Raw genomic sequence first — 26,025 nt, 5'->3', positions numbered from 1 at the left:
TTTCATGTCATAATCAGTTAAACGTATACTTGTCAAATGGATGTTTACTATTCAAAGATCAATATGCATTTATATACTAACAAAAAAAATGTGCTTCAACCTATGAATAATTAGGGATGATGATTCACCTAAGTTATGATTGCATGAACCAAAAAAGAAGAAAGTGAGTAAAAAAACTTGAAAAACCAAAGATAATTTTTACTCACAAAAAAAAGTGTTATTTTATATTTCTTTAGTCAGGACTTTTTATTTATTCAATTTTATTTCTTTTAAAATTGTTATAGTAGTAGGAGCTCGATGACTAAGAAATTAGTGATATTGATAACATAATATAGAAGGAGTCTCTATCCAGTATATGAAAAGAAAACAATAAAACATATATGGTGCTTTGAAGAACAAAATTTGTAAAAAAAATAAATATGAAGTAAATATAGAATATGACTTTAATAAAAAAGATAAATATTAAATATCTACAATTTGAATTTGATTTTTTCTAATAATTTAAGTTGAATTAGTCTAATATTTTAAGTTGAAGAGTAATTTGAAGTTATATAAAATACTTATAATCAATATAATTTACCTCTGAAAATGTTAATTACTTTGAAAAGTTTAGTAAAATGGTGCAATGTGAATGGTCAAATTTGAAAAATATTTCAAAAACAGACAAGTGATACTCATGTACTCAACCAGCACGAATTCACTTTCCTAATGTCAATTTTCATTCGTTTATAAAATTTACATAAAAGTCATTGTATTTCTAACAACTTTATTTATTTAAAAATGGTGTGAAAAGTCATGCTTACCTAAATTTTCTTTTAAAAAAAGGGAAGTCATAAAAAAATGTATGATTAGGACGAATTATGTGTATTTTTTATACTCAAGTTGTCATATCCTTCTAATAAAAAAATGTTAAAAAGTTATGATGGCATGAATTATAAGTATTTTCTTATTTTATATATTTAAATATCTCAATAATTAAAAAATAAAATGTAGGTTCTAAAATTAAAATATTTTAAAAATTATAAACCCTAAAATAAAATAAAATACATAATTCAAAAATCACGATAATTTTTTTTTTCATTTAAAAAGAAAAATATTATGCTTTGAAATATTTATTTAATAACATTAATTATATATATTATCATCTTATTTTAATGAGTTAAAGTTAGTATTCATATTCATTTTAATTTCATGCATTTGTTTATGCAGTATGTATTTTATTTTATAGAACCTGCATATCATTTTAGAATATTTTTATTTTAAAACCTACATTTTTATTTTTTAATTAATAACACATTTAAATATGTAAAACTACAAAATATTTGTAATTTATATCACTATATTTTTTACCCATTTTTTTTTGTTTTTAAACCAAAAATTACAATTTTATAAAAATTAAAAAAAAAATCTGAAGTCAAGATATGATGACTTTAGTATAAAAAAAATCATTATAATCATGTCTAACTTATATGTATTTTTTTACAATAAAATTGTCACAACAACAAATATTTACCTCTTTTAAAAATAAAATAATAACTTAATAACATATTTACCTTAATCAAACCCGTGTTGTGACATCTTTCAAAACGTTAGTCTTTCAAAAGTATGGAAAGAATAGAATGTCAAAGTTTATATATTTTTTTTTATCTTCTGACGTTTTTGTTTTTTTTCTTATATTCTCACTAGTATGAATTTGGAGAGTCAAATCTCTATTATTCTTAATAAAAAAAAAAGAATCCAACAATTATGATCTTACAATAATGTTGCGCTACATTAATTACTTCCGTTGTTTAAAAGGTTCGTATCACAAGACAACCTGATCTACAGGTCTAATCAATGATCATAGGAACTAACCAGAAACATTACTTTGGAACAATAATCACTACAAATGGAAGAAGAACAACGAAACACGTCACTGAAAACTGATACTTGCATTTCATTCAAATCTGCTACCCCTTTCGGGAGACCTGTGGATACAAACTTAGAAATTCATTCCTTTTCAAACACAGTTTCATCTCTCAATGTGGATTATTATACAAAACAGAAACAGAACACAACATAAATCCGGATGCACAGCTCTTTTTTATCCCACTCACCCGAGTTTTATTTGTTCCATATAACTTACAAGGAAGATGAATAAATCAAAACACAAACTGATACACATTACAAATCAACCACGATTCAATTATTCAAGGAACAATCTTATAACCCTTGCACTTGTCTATCCAACTTATGAGCGAATTCTTGGAGTTCCTGAATCCCAAAAATCCATGTTCTTTGGCCTTGTTCATGCTATCTAACACTCCTTCCGCAGAGAAAATAATATCAACAAACCACCAATCACCAACCTCCTCAAGTTTAGTAGGCAGAAGCTGATTCGCACTCACAATCTCATCCCAAACAGGACCCTTATCCTTCATCACTTCCGACAACTTCAAATGCGAACCTTCTTCAAAACCATACTCCTCAATCCCAAACTGTTCAGCCAACACCTTCCAGAGATGCTTCCACTTGAACACATCACCATTGGAGCAGTTAAATGCTTCATTCCGCGCATTGGGGTCAACAGCCGCCCAAATATGCTGCTCCGCAATCAAATCCGCATCGGAAGAAAAGGAATAACCCTCCCAGGCGCCTTTCGTACCGGGAAATCTCAACGGAACCCCCTCGTGCTTGCAAATTGCGGCATAAACGCAAACAGACCCAACCAGGTTCATCAAACTGTAGGGAGAAAAGCCAAATATTGTTCCGGGTCTGTGTACGGACCAAGTCAAACCCTCTTTCTTAGCGCTTTCTTCAAAGAGAATATCCTCTTGATTGTAGTAAAAATTAGGCGTGTCCAAGCGCGGGAGATCCTCCGTGAAGGGGGGCTCGTGGGATTGGATCTTGCCGATGGATTCGAACGATCCAAGGTAGTGCTTGGTTCCTGTCTGGAGGGACACGTGACGCAGATTGGGAGCATTGGGGATAACGGCGCGCAGCACATTCTGTAACATCGCGCCGTTAACTTCGCAGTTCTCCGCCTCGGTGGGGCGGTTAGTCCAGGACACGAAGAAAACGTGCGTGACGTCGGTCAAGACGGAGAGCTTGCTTTCGGCGTCGGCGGGATCGGAGACGTCGCACTGAACATACTCGATGGGGTGATCGGCGTTCCACGACGGCCGCGGCCTCCGTGCCACGCCGTAGACTTTCCATGGACCACCGGGGGTGTCGTGGAGAGGCAGGATCTCGGCGAGGCTGTTTCCGACGATGCCCGTGACGCCGATCACCAGTCCCACGCTCTCGAAGCTTCGCGGAGGTTCATCTTCCTCGAATTTCTTCTGCAGCGGCACAAGAAACAAATTCACAAATAATAATAATAATAATAATTGAATTGAATAAAGGAAAACGACGATGAATAATCGATGAACTTGCCTTGGCAGCGCCGATTGCTCCAGCCCACCACCAACTCATTTTCTTTTTCCTTTTGTTTTTGCTTGTTTTGAATCTGATAGAGGGAAATGTTTAGGATAAATGAAGACTTGAATCTGGATGGTTGGATTTAGTAGATGTATATGTATGACCTGTCCTCATAGTTGTAACGGGATAAGGCCAAGATCAAAAACAGAAATGGAATATTTTATATTTCTTGCTTTATATTATTTAATACCATAAATATATAGCGGCATACAATTAATTTTATAACAAATATACATTATTGTATTATTTAAACTTTATAGTAAATAAAATGTGTTTAAATATAATAATTATATTGTATAGTTATAATAAATAATTAAATTTGTGATGTTTTTTCTAAGTAATTATTTATGATATAAAATCATTAAAATCAAGTTTAAAGGATAAAGATAAAAAAACGTACTGATTAAAGTTGATGACGAGACCCTTAATAGGATCAAATACTTATAGTGATCAAAAGATAAGTATTTTGAGAAGATGAGAAAAAAAGAATTTCATTAGTTGTCAAACTCGGGTAAAATGCATGTTTTAAAAAAAATAAGGGAAATAATATTGAATAAGAAAACCAAAAAGTTAAATATCATTGTTAAGCTGTATAATGTAATTGTTAACATAAAAGTGGATAGTTTGTTATATCTTTTAAGACTATCTAGGGATTTAATTTAAGTGGTGTTTTTATAATGTCTATTTAAGAAAACAAAGGAGAAAAAGTCACACTCTTCAGCCAGAGCAAGGATGAAAAGAGGATGGTTCGAGCAAAACTTTATCTATAAATGTGTGATCAATTTATAAAATTCAAGCTTATTATCCTATTTCAAATAGGTATAACTATATAAACATGTTAATAGACTAATTATCATATAAAAAACACTATAATTCGTTGGTTGGATAGATGATTTATAAGAGTAGCTTATTTTTTATAAATAATTTAAAGTATTATATAATAAAATGTATTATTTAGATAGATAATTTAAGAAAATTAAAAATTCTTGAGAATAATTTGATTATTCATAATTAAAGGGTTTATGTATTAATTTAATTTTTATTATAATATAATTTACATATTTATAATAAATTTTAAGTATATATAGTAAAACACTTATTTTCTTAATATAACCTAGTTTGTTATAGTTCAATCTAACTTTTCAAAATTGATAGTTATTTATTATGCCTCAACAGCAGGAGATTCAAATATAGTATAATTAATTCTATTTGTACTTGATAACGGCAGTGTTTTAGTTTTATGTCACTTCTTTTCATTAACTTCTTTTTACTTTTCTGAAATTTTCATTATTGAAGTGAACTTACTAGTTAACATCATTGTTATGATGAATAACAATATTAATTTAGCATCCATGTCATTTTGTCTTTTTAAGGTAAAGTCTCACTTTTTTTCCCTTACCACGATCTTCATCTTTTTTGGAACTCATTCGATATTTCCTAAGAATGATAAAGTGGGTTGCGTGAAATATGATATTTCTAATATGTTAATAGATGTTTCTTTTCATATCCCCGTAGCTTTTATATAATTCAAAATATTCAGATTATTTTTTCTATTATATAATGAGCGAGTAGAAACACTGTTGACTTTTACTAATAGCTCGAATAGGAGCTTATGGTAAACTTACAGAAGAGGAGGTGGAAGTGTGTGGAATGTGAATTTTGTTGGAAATCAAAACTTAAAAAGTTTAAGAAAAACTAAATAGAAAAAATGTACTTTTAATTAAACAGATTTTTGGTTATTTATAGTTTTTTATACATAAGTATAAAATAAATTCTACATTTTACGAGTGTATAGCGTGGCTAGAAAATAGTTTATATCTCCTCTAAAGAATGTTTTATTATAACAAACTAGTTGAAACAATAAACTCAAAATATAAACAATAAAATTATAACTAGTGTATCCTCCCTTAAACTAACTAAACATATGTATTTAGCTTACTTCAAGCATAGCACGTAGTTTCTCAAGTTGCTTTGCTTAAGTGGCTTTGTCATCAAATCTGCAATTTGTTCTTGAGAATCACAATACTTCAATTCCACAACACCACAATTAGAGTTTATTGTTTTAATTAATTTGTTATAATAAGACCTATTTTTTAGGAGAGATAGATACGGTTTTCGAACCACTATGCTATAGACTTGTAAAACGATGAGTTTGTTTTTTGCTTTTGTGTAAAAGGTTATAAATAGCCAAAGGTATGTTTAATTGGAAATATACTTTCTCTATTCATATTTTCTAAACTTTATAAGTTCTGATTTCCAACATTTGGTATCAGAGCTAGGAAAGGGACCTGACTAAAATAGGAGTGTGAGGGTGAGTGAAGCATGACAACTTCAGATAGATTCATGACTCCAAAGTTTGACTGCCATTACGACCATTGGTCAATGTCGATGGAGAATTTCTTAAGGAGCATAAAGATCTAGAATTTGGTGAGTGAAATCTCACATGAATATGCTTACTCTTTCCATGAAAAAATTGGATTCTTAACCAACTAATTGGCAAAACTGCTATCACTTTCTCTATAATCCTTTTGAGTCATATACACTGATATGTTGTTGTGATATATTCAGTCTCTGGTTATTTTTTTGAAGACCATGATACAGTTCCAAACCCTATCATGACACATATCTAGAAGAGTAAGCATATTCATGTGAGATTTCACTCACCAGATTCCACATCTCTATGCTCCTTAAGAAATTATCCATCAACATTAACCAATGGTTGTAATGGCCGTCAAACTTTGGGGTCACAAATTTCTTTGAGGTTGTCATATGCTTCACTCACTCTCACACTCCTATTCTAGTCAGGCCCCTTTCCTAACTCTGATACTAAATGCTGAAAATCAGAACTTATAAAGTTTAGAAAAACTAAATAGAGAGAATGTATTTTCAATTAAACATACCTTTAGCTATTTATAGCCTTTTACACAAAAGTAGAAAACAAACTCTATGCTTTACAAACCTATAGTCTAGTGATTAGAAAATCGTCTCTATCTCTCCTAAAAAATAGATCTTATTATAACAAACTAGTTGAAACAATAAACTCAAAAATAAAAACAACAAATTGTTTGAGTTTTAATTTACTTTTAGAAATATTTGAATTGGAGTTCATCTTGAATTTTACCATTTGGATATTTTTTATATTTAAGAATGTATAATTAAAAGGTTAAATTTTTTATTTGAATTTTAAATTTTTTAACATATTTTTTTGAATTTTTTACATTCAAATTGTACAAATTGAAAGTTAATTTTATATTTTAGATTATATATTACGGGATTTAATTTTCTTTTACTTTTTTGTATTGTGAAATTTAAAAGGTTAAATTAACTTAAAAAAATATGTTCAACAAATCAAAAATTTAATTTTTTCAAATCACAACTTTTTTAAATAATTTTAATTTTGAAATTATACAATTAAAATTCAAACAAATCCTTACTTTTTTACATCGATTGTTTTAGGGAAGATTGGTTTTTTTCATACCTTTTAATGTCACTTCCAAAAAGTCACTTATTGATTATGCAATCAATCTATAAGTGAAACTTTCTAAAATACTTGTACATTGTGCTTTGGCCATGAAATTCAAAGTATTTCACAACCCATAAAAATAAAAGCAAGGAAAAGAACTAGATATATGTAGGGACTGAGAGAGAAAAGTGAGCAATATTTTGAAGAAATTTGGTATTTTACTCATTTTAAAATGGGATTGTAGATGGAAGTTAAGAGTATGAAGGAAAGAAAAAACATCATCGTTATTAATCCAACAGAAAAAAAAAATTAAATGGTCAACTTTTTTTTTTATTATGTTATTTAAATTTTACAAATACGTAATATTTATCATTCTCTATTCATGATGGGCCAACTTTTTTATAATGGGAGATTGAATCCAAATGAGATAGTTAAATAACGTAGAAGGAAAGGAAAAGTGTTAATACATTTTTAGACTAAAGTTGAAATTTAAACTTGTAAAATAGATTTATAAAAGTAATTCAACTTTTTTTTTTTATAAAACTAAGTTTTTAAATAAATGCATAAAGTATTGATACACGATATTGTTTTCTAAATTTTATGCTTTAATATATTATTAAATTCAAAAGAATAACTGATGGAAACCAAGTAGAGGATGCTCTAGGCCATGAAGCCCAAGCCCAACAAGGGGCCCAAGCCCATCAAGGGGTCCAAGCCCAACAAGGGGCCCAAGCCCAACGAATTACTAGGAGCATGGCAAGAGCTTTGGGACAAGAGTATAATAAAATGGCTCTTCTTATTTCTTTTATAGAATAGGGGTGTGAATGTAATAAAAAGGTGTAAGTAGTAAGGGAGTCTAGTGGGGAGTGTAGATAGGAGCCTAGGGGGTGCCAAACCGAATTTCATTGCATTTGTGTGCCATTTAGCTTGCATTTTCAGCACCTCTAGGCTATAAATAAAGGTGCTTAGCTTGTACAATTCAGATTGGAATTTTATAGTAGAGAGACTATACTCAATTTGGGAGAGAATTTGTGAGTTTTGAGTCTTCCTCTTCTTTGCCTTATCTTGTGAGCTATGGTGAGCTTCAAGTGGTGGCACTCCATCACTTATCTTGGTTCAAGGTTCCAAGTGGCGTGAATGGCTTCTTCCAATTCTCAAAATCCAGCAAGCATCTTATTCTATAAGTGTTCTTCTTCCCTTTTCTTCAATTTTCCATTCGGTAGTTTTGATTCCTAGAGTTTACTTCTTTTTCTACCGTTTATTTTGTGTTTCCAGCATTGTGTTCTTAATTCTGTTTTGGTTCAGTAGCTATCATTTAAATTCTGTCCAGTTTTAATTCTTGTTCTTCTTTCCTTTTGTTTTGATTCAATTTGACAATACATGGACTTCAATATGAGTCTTGGTTGGTGCTTAGTTTTGGTGAGTTCTTGAATTTAGAACATTGATCCAATTCTAAAGTAGAGTGTCTTTTAAATCCAGCTCAAGTTGTTCCTAAGAATGTCAAGAATCATGTGTTCTTGTAGTTACATTCACATCAATAACTAATTGTTTTTACAGTATTTCTAATAGAGGAATATTAATTTACATCTTAAATATATGGTATAGGTTTTATAAGAGTTTTTATTTATTGAAATATGATGAAAAATAAAATAAAATAAAAATGATGAGATGATATGGTAAGAGTCTTAATTTAAGTTTTGAGTTTCAAATAAAGTCATTTATTTTATAATTAAAACAATTTTATAAGTTGCACGAATTGAACTAAAGCGTGAACAAAAAATTATAAAAAGTTTCAGCACAAAACTTCACTACATTATTCTCTCTTACTAGCTACTCCCAATGCCTATGCTAACCATAGGCAATTCCATGCCACATCATCATTTCCTTTACCTTGCATCACTTATGATTCTCTTGTAATGTTACAAATTTTAATATATGTTCTTTTTTACAATTTAGAATATAGGAATAGACGTTTATATTAAGAATGAGTGTTATATACAGAAAATTTAGACATAAAAATTTAGTTCAATATAGAAATATATTATATATCTACTTTTATTAAATTATATAAGTTAGTTAAATATAAAAATTTAATTACATTTTCTATCTTTACATGTGTGGTAGAAGGAAAATAAATAAATTAATTTGAAAAAAAATGTACATTCTACATTAATTACTAATGTACAAAGTATACACCAATTAAGACTATACTTGATGTGTATGCATATTATATACAAGATGCATAAAATATTTTGCTTTAGCCTTGTTTTTAAATGACATTCAAGTGAAAATCCTAATGTAGTATGTATCCATTTTGCTTTTGTTTTTAAATGACATATTACATTAGGTGGTGATAATACTAATGTAGTATCTTCTACATCAAATTGACAATAGATATTGCAAAATCTCTCACTATCTATCTATTTATTTTCTATTCTACGTCACTAAAACAAAATTTGTAACATGTTCTTTAAAATATACAATTAACATGGTGGATTTACTTAAAATAAAATAAAACTTCATAAAAAATTATATAATTATATAATTTTTATTGTAAAAATATTACATTAGATATGTTTTTATTTTCATCAAACCAATTAGAATTTTTCTTTTAACCAAAATATAATCATAAAATTATTAACTGTAAAAGAAATTGTAAAATTATGAGAAAGTTTAATTTGTGGATAAAATATTAAGTATATAATGTTAGAAGTAATTTCTGCGGTTTTTTTTTCAACCATCCGATTCTGGAGTTTGATTGTTTTAATATTATATTGTGGACTTATGATGTGTATTTTTACTTTAGTGTGAGAGGTGAATTTTTATCTAGCACCATTTACATTTTTATTTTCCCATGTAGCACCTTTTTGTTTTTATTTTCCTATCTAGCACTCTTTTGTTTTTATTTCCTTATCTAACACCCTTTTATTTTTTATTTCCCTATCTAGCACCATTTCAAAAATAAATAAATAAATAATAAATTAAAAAAATGATAATTTTAATTTTGAATGCATTAAAAAATAAATATTTTTAATGTTTAAAATAGTTAGAAATATAATTAATGAATAAAGAAATGAGTTTTTACAAAATAAAAATAAAAAAGTAATACATTTAAAATGTTTAGTTTAAAAATTATTTTTTTAAGAATGAAAAAAATAAAAAATTAAACTCTACAACAACATAAAAGTTGAATCTATAAACATAAATTAATATTTATTTTTATTATTATTGAGGATGTAATCATGTTAATTCAAGTAAAAAATACATGACATAATTATAAAAAAAAAACAAGTTGAATAAGGATTGATATGGACATAAGAGAACATCATGATCAAACAGAAAATGTTCATATTGTTAAACACCAGGACACATAAAGAACTTGTCCCAACATTACTGGATTGTGCACACTACAAGAAAATTATGAAATAGAAACCAATTTGTAGAAACCAAAATAATTAGTTGCAATAGTAACTAAATTAGAGACCATTTTAGAAACTAAAAAGAAATTTGGTTTCTAAATTAGTTTATATTATTTTCTATTATTGTTAAATAGTTTCTAAATTGGTATCTAATTAGCAACCAAGGTTTGCTACCAAATTTAGAAACTAAATAATTGGTAATTAAAACCTTAGTTGCTAATTAGATACCAATTTAGAAACTATTTAACAATAATAGAAAATAATAGAAACTAATTTAGAAACCAATTTTTTTTTTTTAGTTTCTAAAATGGTCTCTATTTTAGTTCCTATTGTAACTAATTATTTTGGTCTCTAAAAATTGCTTTATATTTCATGATTTTTTTGTAGTGGCACTTCTCATCATTAATTATGTTTCATTTCGCACAAACTATTTAATGTACCATTGAAGAAAATATTAAATAAATGACCATCTTTCATTTTTTTTATGATCAACATATACTTATTTAGTATCGCCTTATATCTCTTATATTTAACTTACTTGGATTTTTTTTATATATTTTATCTTTATCTTATTTTGTTTTGCCTTTATTTTATATCTTTTATGTTTTTAGTTATTATTTTTTTTCTACCCTTCTTTATTTATTTCTGTTTTTTGTTTTTATTTTATTGTTGTTGTTTTTATTTTCTAGAATTATTTATTTTTGCATTTTTTCTTCTCATTTTTAAGCATTAAGGGTAACATTTGCATTAGTTTTTTTTAGGATTTTGCATTTAAGGTAAACTCTTCAATATTATTTGTGTGTCCACTATTAATTAATACTAATTAAATTTGTTTTTTTATAATTATGTTCTATATTTTTTACTTGAAATTAACATGATTACATCATCAATAATAATAAAAATACTAATTTATGTTTATAGATTCAACTTTTATGTTATTGTAGGGTTTAATTTTTTATTTTCTTCATTCTTAAAAAAAATAATTTTAAACTAAACATTTTAAATTTATTACTTTTTTATTTTTATTTTGTAAAAACTTATTTCTTTATTCATTAATTATATTTCTAACTATTTTAAACATTAAAAATATTTATTTCTTAATACATTCCAAATTAAAATTATCAAAAAAATAATAATTTATTATTTATTTATTTTTGAAATAGTGCTAGATAGGGAAATAAAAAATAAAAGGGTACTAGATAGGAAATAAAAACAAAAAGATGCTAGATAAAAAAATGGTGTTAAATGGAGAAATAAAAGTGTAAATGGTACTAAATAGGGAATTGAACCTTATAACATTTACCTCTCCAAAAGTTTATATTAAACCACATATTTTAACATGCCGTTTGTGTATATCTTCAAAAGATGGGGACTAGTTCTATTGCTCAGTTTGTGAGATGCAACACTTTGTTGCCGTTACTGTAACTTAAATTTGTGCACTCTAAACAAGTAAACAAATCCAACAACTTAGTCATTGTAAAACTACTCAATTCATCTTGCTGTTTCTAAATCAAGCTTCAATTCCATTTTTCCAATGATTTAGCACTTCATGAGCTTGAAATAAAGTTTGAATAATGTTGGAGATCCCACATTTACTAGAGATGATGATAATTTATTACAAATAAGTGAATGCAAACATCATCTTATAAGTTGATTTTATAAAGTTGAGTTAGGTTTAAAGTACACTTCTCAACATGTTATGTTATAGAGTCCGTGGATTCAAGATTTCTATTTTTTTTACCACTCTTGTTCCATTTCATTCTAAATTATTGGAATGAGCAGATTTTTGAAAATAAAATAAAAAAAAGTTGCGTTTGAAAACTCAATCTGTTAAAGAAGAAATTGTGTTTATAAAACGCCGCCTTCAATCTATATGAAGAAATCGTATCCTTAAAAACGAATTTGTTTTAAAATAATTTTTATTCATGAAAGGTTTATCAACTTTAATTATATTAATTTTCTGTTTAAAGGTAAAATCATGTATAAAAAGGATAATTTTACATTTATTTGTAGTAAAATTATGTATAATAAACACGACTCCAATTATATCTGTAGTGAAATTATGTTTACCATAAACAACTCTTATATATTTCTTGACATTGTTGCTCCTATATATTTTTTGACATTGTTGAATTGAATTTGTACTTAATAGTATCACCTATCTTTACTCAACTAATTTAAGTTGTCACAACTTTAAACAATTTGTCTATACCATCAAATACTCAGTAACCTAACACTTTTTTCACCATATCAATTGAAATACCAACTTTTAATTTTATTACAATTTATAATTTACTATAACGTAGGTCCATATAATAAAATAGTGATATATTTAGATAAGTAAGTTATTTCTTATTTTTAATGAATATAAGGATCTATTTTATTTTCTCTTTATACCAAAAACTAATTTCAGAGTTATGAAGGCTAATTATTGTGAGCTTTTGAGCCTTATTGCATGATAGCTGAATTACAAAAATCTCAACCTATGCAAAAGTCATGAACACTATACATTACTTTAATAAAACTGTTAAGGAGCATGAGTTCAATGCTTTTTTTTTTAAATTCTTATGCTTGATGACGAATTTAGTTCAAAATAATCAACATAATTTTTATTTTTTTTTATCAGCAACATAAACTACGCAGACTTATTGATTAATTTTGTATTAAAGTCGTGTTTTGTTTTTTAAGAAAGTGAACAGATTTTCCCGTTCACAACTTTTATTAGATAAATTAATAAGTCAAAGTAGTTTCGTGTTGAATGAATCCGACTTTTGTGAATGAAAATTTTACAACAGAAGTTATTTTCTGCATCCACAATTTCTTTTTAAATTTTAAGTATTTTAAGTTGAAACTAAAGTTTTGTTTGATAAAACATAATTTTTTCTTACATGAAGTGATGCACACGAACCCATATCCTTATAGATTTTTTGGATTCCGTCCATTATGGTAATTTCTTGATGAGATTGCACCATAATTGTAAAAGAAAACCAGTTTTTGAATACCAAACCAACACAAATTTATTCTGTGTTGTACTCTTGTTGTTGGTATTTTTAATTTGAGCAGTGAGTTACATTATATATAGTATTATATTAACAATGGAGATGTGGTCCTCTCCATTTTCCCGGGTTCTGCTGGTTTATATCAGTCACGCCATTCTTTTATAATAAGCCATTCCATTACGTACTACTCATTTTCCATTTTCATATGCAAAATAGATTAGAGAGCCATTTTGGTTCGGTTTCTAATCTGCCACTGACAAATTAAAGTACATAAAAGAAAGTATTTATATGTGTAAGTTTAAACTAGTGGCCAAAATATGGAACCTAGCTAGCTGGGTGCCACAATATTCTCTTCCTACGCATCTAACAAGCCATTTAAATTGACCTACGTTGCTCCACCTTTCTTCAATCTCCTTCTCGCCCTTTCCATCTTTCTCCTACCACCTTCTTTTGCGTTAAAAGGTTCTTCAATAATGGTTGACAGACCTGAAAAAGTAGTTCACACCAAAAGTTATTCTGACCCTCACGCACGCAAACGCTGTAAAGACAGCATATGAACTCTAAATTCAAGTCAGCTAAAATATTTACTTCAAATTATGTTAATACTTGATTTTAATATTACTCATAGTGTGTGTGAAAATGGTTAGAGAACACAACTTCGAAGCAAAAATGATCAACTTTATTTAAGATGTTATTTTTCACATCAAAGGTTCCTTTAAAATAGTTCCCGATTACACTGATATATAGCATGTTTATTAATTTCAGCATCAACAACTCTTTTCTGCTATAAATTCTTGACTTAGGTCAAAACTTACTAAGATCTGTCTAACAGCTAAAAGGTTTGAGTATTATGCATCAATGGTTGCATTTTATGCACATTAATGCTATTGTCTGTGAATAATTTTTTTCAAGAAAATTTCTCTAGTTATGTAAGCAACAGTTAAATAAGCAAGGCATAGAGTTAATTACCGTGTATGTGAGTGTTTCTGTTTTGTATCATCATGGTCATCATGGCCTTATGATCACGTGGTTGCTTTTGGTTCTGAGCATGCCCGCCAACTTGGTTCAATTCTTGCATTGTTTTTTCTACCCTTGATCGAGCAGTGGCAAAAAGCCACGTGGCATCCATGTGCTTGCAGATCATGCGCGCAGGGTGGTATGGAATCTTGACACGCATGGTTTCACCCGACTTGATGCTACTGTTCATGAACATTATGCAGTCCATGAGGCTCTCTTTGGCCATTCCTTTCATGTCATATGCCTGTGACCTTCTCCAAAGGCTTTTCCTATGGGTGTTTGCGGGGTTGGATAGGCAAAGAGCACGCGTTGAGTCACTGATCGCTGAATCTGCGTCCTTAAGTAAAATATGACACTGAGCTTTGTTACTATAAATCACCATTCTCTCTTTTCTAAACTTCAAGGGACAAACACCAAGCGCTTCAGAGTATTTCACTAAAGCTTCTTCCACCTTTCCCAACCTGAACTTGTGATTCGCTTCTTGCTTTATCAAACTCACCAGAACCCTTGTTTCCTCTAATTTTTCCTCCGAGAGTACCTTCTCCTTGTTCCTCCTATCAACCTTCAAGTCCATCACTTCTTGCAATACTGCTCCAACCTTTTGTATGTTAGGTTTCAAATTAAGAAGAACCTTTGTGACGGTCTCACCCACGTTTGATTTATCTCCAAGGTTTGTAAGTTCGATCAAATCAGTAAGGTAAGGAGCGGTAACATCAAGAACTTTGTACCTCGTATCTGGGTCCTTGAGAAGGAGAAGAAGACAATCGATACCTATATACTGCCAATCATCTGAAGATCTGGAAAGGTTACCTAAAGCGTTCACAACTTTAGGTAACTCAGCAATGTTTTTCCTTCCTTCTTTACTATAACACAAGATTCTTATCAGTCCAACCCCTGCTGGTGACGTGTGATTTATCAACCCTCCCCACATATCGCACAAGTCCTTGAGAAACCCCTTCTTGCATATGAGATCCAGAGCCCTATCTTTGCAAGCAAAGCAATTCAGAAGGTAAAGAGACCAACACTGAAGCTGGCTAGCCCATTCCTCTGCCTTGCGATTCTCCATCTCCAAATCCCCAACCCCTCTAGTAAGCAAGTTTCTGTGATACTCGAGCCTTTTGTTTTCCTTCACAGCTACGAAGTCAACATAGACCACTTCTAAACAAGTGGAAGCCAAGTTCAAGGCCAACTTCACTACCTCTTGCTCCTGCTGTACTACTGATTCAAACGTGCTTTTGTAACTGGCCAAGTGACCAAGTGCTCGAACAGCAACTCTTTGCTCAACCCAACTCATCTTCCCCCTAAGCAAGTCTAGTAATGGGGGTATCACGCCTGATTGCACGGCTAGTTGTGCAAACTCCTCCTTGTTCATTGTGTATGAGCCAATGATATGAGCAGCGTAATAGGGCATGTATATGTTTTGATTTGTGTGAAGCCAGTGCCTGTCGTTTATCCCTTTGTGGATTAGACTTGCCATGTACTTGAATATTCCGAGGGATGGGAACTCTGGGTCGTTGGGTTGGCTCATTGCGATGTGCCATAGTCCACTCAGCACCAACACGTGTTTCTCATGATTCTCTCCCTGAAATAGTTCTTTGAAGCAAGTCGTTATTTCAGCTCTTCTGAGAGATGCATCTGGTTCTCCCATGCTGCAGAAGAAGCAACGCGGGTTGATGCAAAGCTCATCGCTGATGTTGCAAGGAGTATTGGGAATAGGGGTTACTCTCTTTTTCTTCATTTGGGACTTCATAGCTGTCTTAGTTGATTGATTTCTGAGATTAGAAAGTTGGGTTGTTCTTTGTGTTATATGAGGAACCTTAGCCAAAGGGGTTGAAATAGGTCATGATAAAAAATGATGTAATAATTTATCAACACCTAGTGCCGCATTCATGGGAGGCTTTCATTATCCAATAAAGCAGTTTCATTATCCTTACAGTTGCTCCTGACAAAACTATCCCTTTCAACTATTTAAGATAGATGGATCTCCAAAATTCAAATTCAAAAATTCTAATACACTCAATAATTTATGCAATTGGTTAATCTCTATATATGACCCTAAGTGTTATTAATTTCTTGTGAATTTTCAAATCTAGATAGAATACGTTCATGTTTCACAGAGCAATATATAGTCTTTTGCTCTCAGGGATTAATTTATTCTAAAACCATTTTTTCATACAGATCACAGTCTTTTCTGCTATTTTTCAGCATAATATCAATTAAGACGAACGCATATACCTCCAATAATCTTGCTTGGAATGACCTATTATCTGTGCTATTTTTTTTTTCCACTTTCTTTATGTTCAATACAACACATTTTCAATGTGTTAATTCTATAACGAATCCAAATTTTAAGGTGATTATTTAATCTTTTATTTTCTTTTTCCTTTTAAAAGGAAGATAAAGAATCATTAAAAAAACAAATAATATTTTAATAGAGGTTAATATAATCTTAGGAATTAATTTAAATAATGAAGAAGTTTTTTTAACCTTTATTAAATTTCAAAAGTTTATTTTAAAATCTCGACAAAATAATGAATGTTTTTTTTAATCTTCGAATCTCAAAAAAATTCGTTAAATTTCAAGATTTATTGTAGAACCTCAATAAAAATACTTCAGATTTTTCAAACTTCAATAAATAAATATAATTAAATTTATTTATAAATAATTAAAAACTATATAGTTTTAATATATTTTATAAATACATTTTCTAAAATTTTGAAAGTTTACGTTAGAAATAAGTTTTCTAATAAGTTTCAAAACTTTATTTTAAAAACTCACTAAAATAATTTTGGATAATATGTATTTCAACCATACATGCATTCGGATTCTAACACTTCGTTTAATTTTTTAATTAATTTTGAAATAAGTTAGATATAGATTAATGTTAAAAGAAAACTGCAATAGATGGGATTTTGAAGTCAAATCCCTTCAATGCCCACGACATTAACCACTACATCACATAAGTTCTTTTATTATATTATAATTTTTATTATACTTATTATTATTAATAATATAAATATAATTATTAATAATATAAATATTATTTATATTATTATATAAATATAAATAAAAACAATAAAAAAACTTGAAAAATATAATAGAAAATATTATTGTGTTAAATATAAATAAATTTATTAACTATACTAAATAATATTAACAATATTTAATAATATTAACAATATTTAGTAATATTAAAAATATTTAATAATATTAATAATTTAAATAATATAAATGATATTAATAATATTACATCCAGAATCTGTATGTAACACTTACCTACGATAGTTTTATATACGGATTTTTGTTCGTATGTAATCCGCATGTAACTATGTTTTACATACAGATATTTGGTCTTACATACGAATTTTGGCTGTATGTAATTCTAATTTTTCTTGTTGGTGGTCATTGAGCCTGTGTCGGAGAGAGGTCAGGAGGATCGTTAGAGATGGTGAAAAATGAGGTTGAAGGTTATTTCAGACGACAAGTCATTTTATGGAAATTTTGAAACTCATGGTATTTTACAAATATTTTTAAACCCATATTATTTTATGAAGGTTTTGAGACCCATGATATTTTACGGAAGTTCTTAAATCCATGATATTTAATAAGGATTTTGAAAGACTGTTCCTGAGGTTTAAAAAAATCCTAGAGAACACGTTTTCCATATATGATTTAGCGAAAAAACAACAACCCTGAATAAATGACTTAATAGAAATTTTAAATTTTAACCCTAGATAATGTAAAAATAAACTCCCGTTAAAATCATTTTCTCTTATACTGAATGAATTAATAAATTAATTAATTAGTTAAAATATTGTAATTTTAAAATTCAAATTTTGATTTTGGTTATTTGTTTGCATTAAATAATTAATTGATAGAAGATATATATTTTTCTTAAGTTTAATTAATATTTATAAATTCAAATTAATAAAAGTGTTAAGATATATTTGGATTATAATTGTAACTTAACTATTGTTATTATTATCATCAGAATCAATGATATTTCTGTTATCCATGTTTTAATATTCATTTAAATTATTTATTTTATGTTATCCATTAATTTAAAATTATAAAAATACATACTAATATGTTCAAAAACTTAAATCTGAAAATTGAATAAAAATCTATGTACGACCACTGCATAAAAAGAAAAGGGAACATAAATATGAGGCATTTTCTGGAAGAAAAGGTGTTCTTTATCGTTGCGTAAGACACGTCTTCTTTCCTAAAATAATAAAACATTTTAACATACACATGTAGTTATATTCAATGTGCAATACAAACATAGTGTAGAAGAAAGCAACAAATTAAGAAAGAGCACGAGGTAGAGAGAAAAAGCATGCATGCAGTGCACTGGGACAATTCAACACATCTCAAAATACTTTTTTTATTGTGACAAGTTTGTCTCAATTAAGCAGTTTGGTTCGGTGCGGTGCTCTCCCTCATGATCTACGATTCTACGTTCGTTGTTGGAAGCTAAACGTCCCCGACAGACACTACTTTCTTTTTCTTTGGTCGATAACCCGACAGTACTTTCTAAATCAAATACTAGTTCATGAGAGGCTTTTTTTTCTCTAACTTTTCTTACTTGCAAGAATTTGTCGTCCTTATGCGACAAAGGGGATCATGTAAGCAAGATTTGAAATGTTGCACACAGTGTAGACTCGTGATGCTTTTGTAGTTTTCTATGCAACTTCATCATCATTCTGTCCCGTATCCAGTCAACTTAATAAGTTCCTCCACCTATGCCTATAAAGCTCTTTTTAAGTAAAAATGAGAACAAAAAGTCTAAGTTAAACTGAAAATAGATGGTGGGATTTCACCAACCTTAGCCCACAATTCCCCACTGATTTCTGCAGTTAAATATTTTGAAAACCGAAGGTGTATGTAATGGGCGAAGAGAAAAGATTGAGGGACCACATCTTCAAAATGGCAAAACAAGGCCCTTCAAATCAGTTCCAGAATGTGGTCCCGTCCCATTGCTAAATTTGCACCTTCAAATAAAAATATGCACAGCATCTCTTAGAAAGCAGAAATATAGATTAAAAACATGATTTAAGTACAGTGGTGGTGGTCTCAAGAATATGCGGCTGCCATAGGTGGAAGCCATGAATAGAATGTTTCTTAGATTTCATCTTTTTCATAAGAATATTAATTATTTTGGATCATGATTCAAAGATTCGTTTAACCAAGCCAAAACAATTGAGGCGGGGACATTGTTAATTGTCTGTTCGTACCATTAACACTTCTTTGCTCATGATGGCAAGGACTACATTTATAATCTGGACACATCAAACTATGCTGAGTTTACTCTGATATAACGGTTAAAGTCGTTCAAATCCAAATCCACATGGTGTCATGCTAAAGAAGTTTCACTTGTTTCTTTTCTCTGTGTCTTTTAGCAGTGAAAACTAATGAATTAGCTAAGCAATTCTCTCAGAAAACTTTTTATATAGGCAAAAAAATTAATATAACAATACCACATATAGAAATTTTTAAGAATTTAAAACTAGATGGTATAAAAGTGTTCATGATAATTTAAATTTAAATTTCGACATGGATGACGAATAATATACAAATGTTATTTTTTTTTATTCTGGTTAGTGTTTATGTTTTATATTAAAACTCTTATCTTAAAATATCTTTGTTGAAGAAGTGTAATAATAAGACACATACATCAGTGTTTCATATTGTATTACTTGGGTTGGTAAGAGTATCAGGCTTCCTAGCCTAGAATTTTGTTATGCTTATTGTGCAGGCAGTTAGAAGAATGAAGGAGGTTCAATATAGAAGGTCAAAACAGAGTGTGATCAAGTCAAAGTAAAAGTATGAAGTAGCACAGTTAAATCTCTGGTCTAGACGGTTCTAATATGCCTAATCTGCACAAGAGATTTTATTATTGTTAAATTGATATAAAAAATCTTGATAGGTAATTAGATACTAATTTAAAAATTATTTAACAATAATAGAAACTAATTTATAAATCAAAAGTTTTTTATTTTTTAAAATATTCTTTAATTTAATCACTATAACAACTAATTATTTTTTGTCTTTATAATTGATTTTTATTTCATGATTTTTATGAGTGTAAATACATTTTTTGTTGGACTATTTTGATCTTATCCTACATAGTGACCAAAAGAAAAAATTATTCACACACAAAAAGAATATTTCCTTTAATATAAAAATAAATGTTTTATTTAAAAAGAAAAGAAAAGAAAAGTACGTCCAACCTTTTCATTCAAGTATTTTTCTTACTGTTAGTACTTACAAAAAAAATGAAACAGGACATTAAGAAACATAGCTATTTGAACGACTTTACTAAGAAGGATTTAGAGAAAATAAAATTCATTCATTCATTCATAAGTTAAAATGAATTTATGCATGGATAAAAAATATTTTTTTAAAAAACTATCATATAATTTATTTTTCTTTCTATAAGTTATAATGGAGAAGTTGGTGAACATATCCATAATAGTGTTATTACAGCTTAACAATGTTTTTTCCTTTGTGGGTGAAGAGATAGAAGGATAAAATAGCCCAAAAACTGGGGCCTAAAACAAAGTTTTGATTATGTTTGTGCTGTTGATAGAAAAGACACAAAACAATACTGGGCCCAACTTTCTTTTCACTACTATTCCATTGATATTTTCAGAGAAAACAAAACAAAACCAACACAAGTGAGTTTTTCACTTCTCTATGTGAATCAAATTCAAGTTATTCATCAGGCCTGTTTGGTTTAAAATTTCGTTGAGAATTAATTTTGAATTGTTGAGTATAATTAAAAAAATATTTAAATTAAAGCATAAGTTTAATAAAATGCTAAATAATAATTTTATAATTTTAAAACGTATAAGAGTTTTAAAAGGTTCAAAATTACAATCAAAGAAGACAGTGTGACCAGACAAACGACATACACAAACAGCATGAGATTATATTCAAAACCAAATTTTTAAGAGTGAATATATTTAGAGCAATAATATATGTACAATCCATTTTTTTTATAAACTCCCAATACTATTATTTTAATATTTTTTTATATTATTTAATTACAAATTTACCCTTTATTATATATATTTATTTCTAAATCTATGACATTGTATATAACTATTTGAGTTGTTACATTATCATTTTCCATATATTTAATTGTATCATTCTTAAATTGGCTACTGGCCTTCCTTACAACTACGTTGGTTACATGAAAATATTGCGAAAATTAAGTAAAGAGAATGAATAATAAAACAATGGTATATGAGATTGTGTGAGAAAGTTTGGTAGCTCTAACAAACTATTCCACATGATTCAATAATTGACGCGGTATTTAGGCAGTGGAGGTGTGAAAGTTTGTTACCTATAACGTCTCACCCTTTTTGAAATTACAGCATGTGATGTGCCCTACGAAGCATCAAGAGGAACCTTAGTCATTGATCTCAGACCAAGCATATGTAGGCATATGAGGGATCACTGGAGGGACAACTTGGATCAACCACACTGTGAATGTGGAATGTTTCAAAAACTGTTCATATCATGCATTTCCGCATGTTAGTGCATTGATTTATCGTGATTCGATAACCAACATTTACACGGACAATTATTAAGTTTTCATCTTACACACCAATTACAAGTACAATGATATCTTTAAATAAAAATTATAAATGAGACACAATGATTAAGTCCACTCACTAAACATGGTGTCTAATCAGTCCAATCTAATTGATCATAACTTCATACCCAATAATATCTTATATACATGTACATCCAATCCATTTAGGCATCCAATCCATTTAGGTTGGAAAATGCATCTCCACCGAATAGTTCCACATGCTGCCGAACAAAAATTATGCCCACCATATCACACATGAGAACACAATAGCTATGTGCAAAAAGTATTAGCAGGTATCCAAAATCAACTTGCATAATACTGAAATGGACTTTAGAGAACAGACTCAATCCAAAAGATATATATTTGACATGTTGCATTTCAGGACAATAAATGTTCTAACAATGAAAGGTAAAAATAATCCAAAAAAGTAAAAATAATCGGCTTCAGAATTGGGGTTCAGAAAAGCGAATTCTCAAAGTTTGAAAAGGAAAAGTTGAGAAAACGAAAATGAGAAATCGGGTTGGGAGGAACTCCTTATGCTAATTCTTCCCCCATCATATTTCTCACACGCACCCAACACTTACACAAGAATTTTTTTAATATTCTGTTATGTTGGTATCACAAATAATGTATTTCTGAATCACTCTGACTGAATTATAAGTGAATTTTGGATATTACTATTCGTATTCGTTATCTGATTAAGACATCCAACAATGACTTTTAAATATAGAGAAAAGTCATTTTTTTACCATTCGAATATAAATATATCCAAAATCTACACTGAATGTTCTGGATTTGTATATTCATAATGAGTCACTTCTAAAAAAACGAAAACGACTTTGCAACATTGTCATTGCATCTATCATAGGAAAACAAAAATACTTACATTAAAACACAACTTCATCGCACCTAACAACAATGTTTCGCCATCCACCAGCACAACAAATTACTACACACTACCATCTCTACCATATCAAACGAGTTCCTCAGCAAAAAAATTTTAAATAAAAGTAACAGATTGAAAAAAAGATGTTGGGTGAAGGTTGTTAAACAATTGATGGGAAGAATTAGCCAACTCCTTAACAGGGAAAAAAAAGAGCGGTAGTTAGGCAAATAAATTTAATAATCAAAGAATAATTTTTTGCCAATGTAGCATGCAAGTGCAATGCAACTATTTCGAACTTGTGAATTACATCCAAATTGTTTGCTTACTGTAAAGGGTAAAGAGCAGAGAATGGTCCCAAAAAAGGGTAACATCATGACAACTGACCCTGTACATTCTTTCTGGGTCTTAGCACGCTATGAACTGGCAATTTCATATACCTCACAAAACTTCTTTTATGTAGGCACTGAAGAACATAAAAATATCTATTTCACTTTTATATATATTTATAAAACTATTCTTTTGTTTTAGTTTCAATATTAACTTGATTACAAAATATCTGTAATTATTTATAATTATGTAAAAATAAAAAAACAGAAAAAAGTTGTTTTCATCATTTACCTTTTTATGATATTACAGTGAATTTATAAGATGAAATGGATTACTGTGTGCTATTCAAATGCACTGTTCGTAGATGCTGAGAATCCAATGAGATGAATAGAGGGAAAATACGTTTAACCGAAGAAGATGATCCAGTTGCAGAAATGCAAAAGCAATTGGATTTTGTGTTTTGCGAACTCTGGCTTTTAACTCCTATTTGGTAACTCAAGTTTTTCCAACACTGACAAGCATCACAATGCCAGAAATTAAATATATAAATATATTTTTTAACGTTTAGATGCTAGTTTTTTTCCATATAACTTAAATTTAACTAACTAAATTATGTAATATTATTTTAATAATTAATATTTAGACTTGGGTTACCTCTAAAGTTCTCGTTGTTCAATTTTTCTTTTTTGATTGGTGTTTGACCCCTTTGTTTTGTTATAAGTTGTTCGATTTTTGTTTTCTTTGGTTGGTTTTCATGTGTGGGTTGAGTGATGGTTGTATGTGAGTTTGGATTGGAAATTCTTTAGGAAACTTTAGTTTGTTTGTTTGTTGATTTATCTTGTTTTTTTTCTTTACTGGCTTTGATTGTTTTTCGCTAGGTGGTGGCTCTTTTCCTTCTTTGGAAGTGAGTGTTTTGGAGATATGTGTTACACTGTCTTGTTATGTATAAAAGTTGAATCATTCCTCAAGTGATTCTCTTTATTTATTTATTATTACTCATAAAAATAAATGTAGAACTCTCAAAATTAAAAAATATAATACCATAGTGCATACTAATTATGAATTTTAAAGAGTCTTATTTACTGTGATAAAATATAGTATGAGTTGTATTATTATAAATGGTTTACCCTTAACTCTTCTTATGTCAGGTCTAGTAATTGTATAAGGGTTGAGACACCCCTTAAGTATCCCTTTTTATTCTATTAATTTATTGCTGATAAAAAAACTGTGATAAAATATTAACTAATCCGTTGACTATAAAATTTTACTCTTAATATATTATTCTGAAAATCACAATTATGATTATGTCAAAATAGTATAAAATGTGAAAGCTGGTGTGGATATTCTCTTTGCGTGGAGTGATATAGAGAAGTGGCAAACAAAGTAGAAAAAGGAAACAGAAGAAGAAAGAAAGAGCACAAAAAACATTTATAGCAGACGATGAAGGAGTACATTATGAGAGCCTCGCAGAGAAATTTGTGGGATATGCTGTTGCTGTAACCCAGATTCCTGGGGTGAACTATGGGTCCTCTCATCAAGCTTTGTGTCATTTCCTTTCTTTTTCAATAGAAAAAAACGTGTCAGAAAATGGTTATTGGTACTAAAACTCACTACATTCTAATATTAATTAATAAATATGAAACGTTAGAGATGTTGAAACCCTAATAAAAAGAGTTATAATAATTACGTAACCCAAAAAACAATCCTCCCAACAAACCAAACATCTAATATGAGTAGTACATAATGATGTTACAAGTTCTAGGAAATGGCCAGCTGTATCCTGCTTGCAAATTTCGATCGAACTAAGAACCAGTAATAAATTTCACACGTAAATTTCACACAAATCCAAAAACATTTAGTTTTTTCTGAAAGCAAAACTCCAAAAACCTTACACCTATCTACCCTTCATTCGTTACTATAAATAACATCCTTAACTGGCTCACACCACCGCAACAAAACCTTCAATCACTACTGTATTCTCTATTGTGCCGTGTGAAGAGCATGATGAAGCTTGTGTTTGCAAATGCTCTCCTTGTGTGCCTTCTCCTCAGCTCCTCTTTCTTGGAAATCTCAATGGCTGGTTCTGGTAATAACCTCCATCATTTGTTATATATATATATATATATATATATCACTGCATGTGTTTTGGTTCAAATGTTGGTTGTTATAGATTTATGTACGGTTCATGATTGGAGTGTTATTGTTATAAGTGATGATGAAATGAATTGATGTGTTGTGAGGGGGATTTAGGTTTCTGTGACTCAAAGTGTGCACGGAGGTGTGCCAAAGCCGGGGTTAAGGACAGATGCTTGAAGTTCTGTGGAATCTGCTGTGAGAAGTGCCACTGTGTGCCATCTGGGACTTACGGAAACAAGGACGAGTGTCCTTGCTACAGGGACTTGAAGAACTCCAAGGGCAAGGGCAAATGCCCTTGAATTTTGTTATCCCTGCAATATTGCATAACACTTTCCATTTGCTATGTGTTCATTTCCATTCTACCAAACTTATAATATAATAATACTGGCTATACCCTTCAACTTTATGTATTGCCTTAGCTACCTAATTAGCTTACTATTTATGATTCTAATCATCTTCCTTTCTACTGATTTATGAATCATATATCAATATTTATGAATTGGGTGTAATTTAATTGGCTCCATCGTTGTTCCTCTGCATACACCAAAGGTTAGTATTTAAAACTAAATGGAAGTATTTAATCTCTTACCTAAAATTAGCTCAAACCTTACTTATAATGGAAAGTTGTTTGGTTAACTTATTATATCGTAAGTGACTGCTAAGATGATTTTGTTAAAGTAACTAACAAATATAAAATGAAAATATATGGATGTTAT

At 29.4% G+C, this 26,025-nt stretch overlaps 3 protein-coding genes across 3 annotated transcripts; 1 reads left to right on the top strand and 2 right to left on the bottom strand.

Annotated features, from left to right (window-relative positions):
- Positions 1-1,912: 1,912 nt before the first annotated feature.
- Positions 1,913-3,593, bottom strand: LOC137820396 (3-oxo-Delta(4,5)-steroid 5-beta-reductase). Its single transcript, XM_068624468.1, has 2 exons — positions 3,415-3,593; positions 1,913-3,320 (listed from the first exon to the last, which is right to left on the bottom strand). Exons 1-2 carry the CDS (start codon positions 3,451-3,453, stop codon positions 2,190-2,192), a joined length of 1,170 nt encoding a protein of 389 aa, XP_068480569.1. The 5' UTR covers positions 3,454-3,593; the 3' UTR covers positions 1,913-2,189.
- A 9,950-nt stretch (positions 3,594-13,543) lies between these two features.
- Positions 13,544-16,284, bottom strand: LOC137821258 (uncharacterized). The gene is made up of 2 exons (XM_068625765.1): positions 14,310-16,284; positions 13,544-13,826 (listed from the first exon to the last, which is right to left on the bottom strand). Exons 1-2 carry the CDS (start codon positions 16,105-16,107, stop codon positions 13,726-13,728), a joined length of 1,899 nt encoding a protein of 632 aa, XP_068481866.1. The 5' UTR covers positions 16,108-16,284; the 3' UTR covers positions 13,544-13,725.
- An 8,817-nt stretch (positions 16,285-25,101) lies between these two features.
- Positions 25,102-25,715, top strand: LOC137822792 (peamaclein-like). The gene is made up of 2 exons (XM_068627791.1): positions 25,102-25,259; positions 25,424-25,715. Exons 1-2 carry the CDS (start codon positions 25,175-25,177, stop codon positions 25,606-25,608), a joined length of 270 nt encoding a protein of 89 aa, XP_068483892.1. The 5' UTR covers positions 25,102-25,174; the 3' UTR covers positions 25,609-25,715.
- Positions 25,716-26,025: the final 310 nt, after the last annotated feature.

The sequence above is a fragment of the Phaseolus vulgaris genome, chromosome 9 (assembly GCF_000499845.2).
Source record: "Phaseolus vulgaris cultivar G19833 chromosome 9, P. vulgaris v2.0, whole genome shotgun sequence".
In the NCBI taxonomy this organism is placed as follows: domain Eukaryota; kingdom Viridiplantae; phylum Streptophyta; class Magnoliopsida; order Fabales; family Fabaceae; genus Phaseolus; species Phaseolus vulgaris.
The sequence above is the reverse complement of the archived record's forward strand: the minus strand, read 5'-3'. Positions and strand labels throughout refer to the sequence as shown.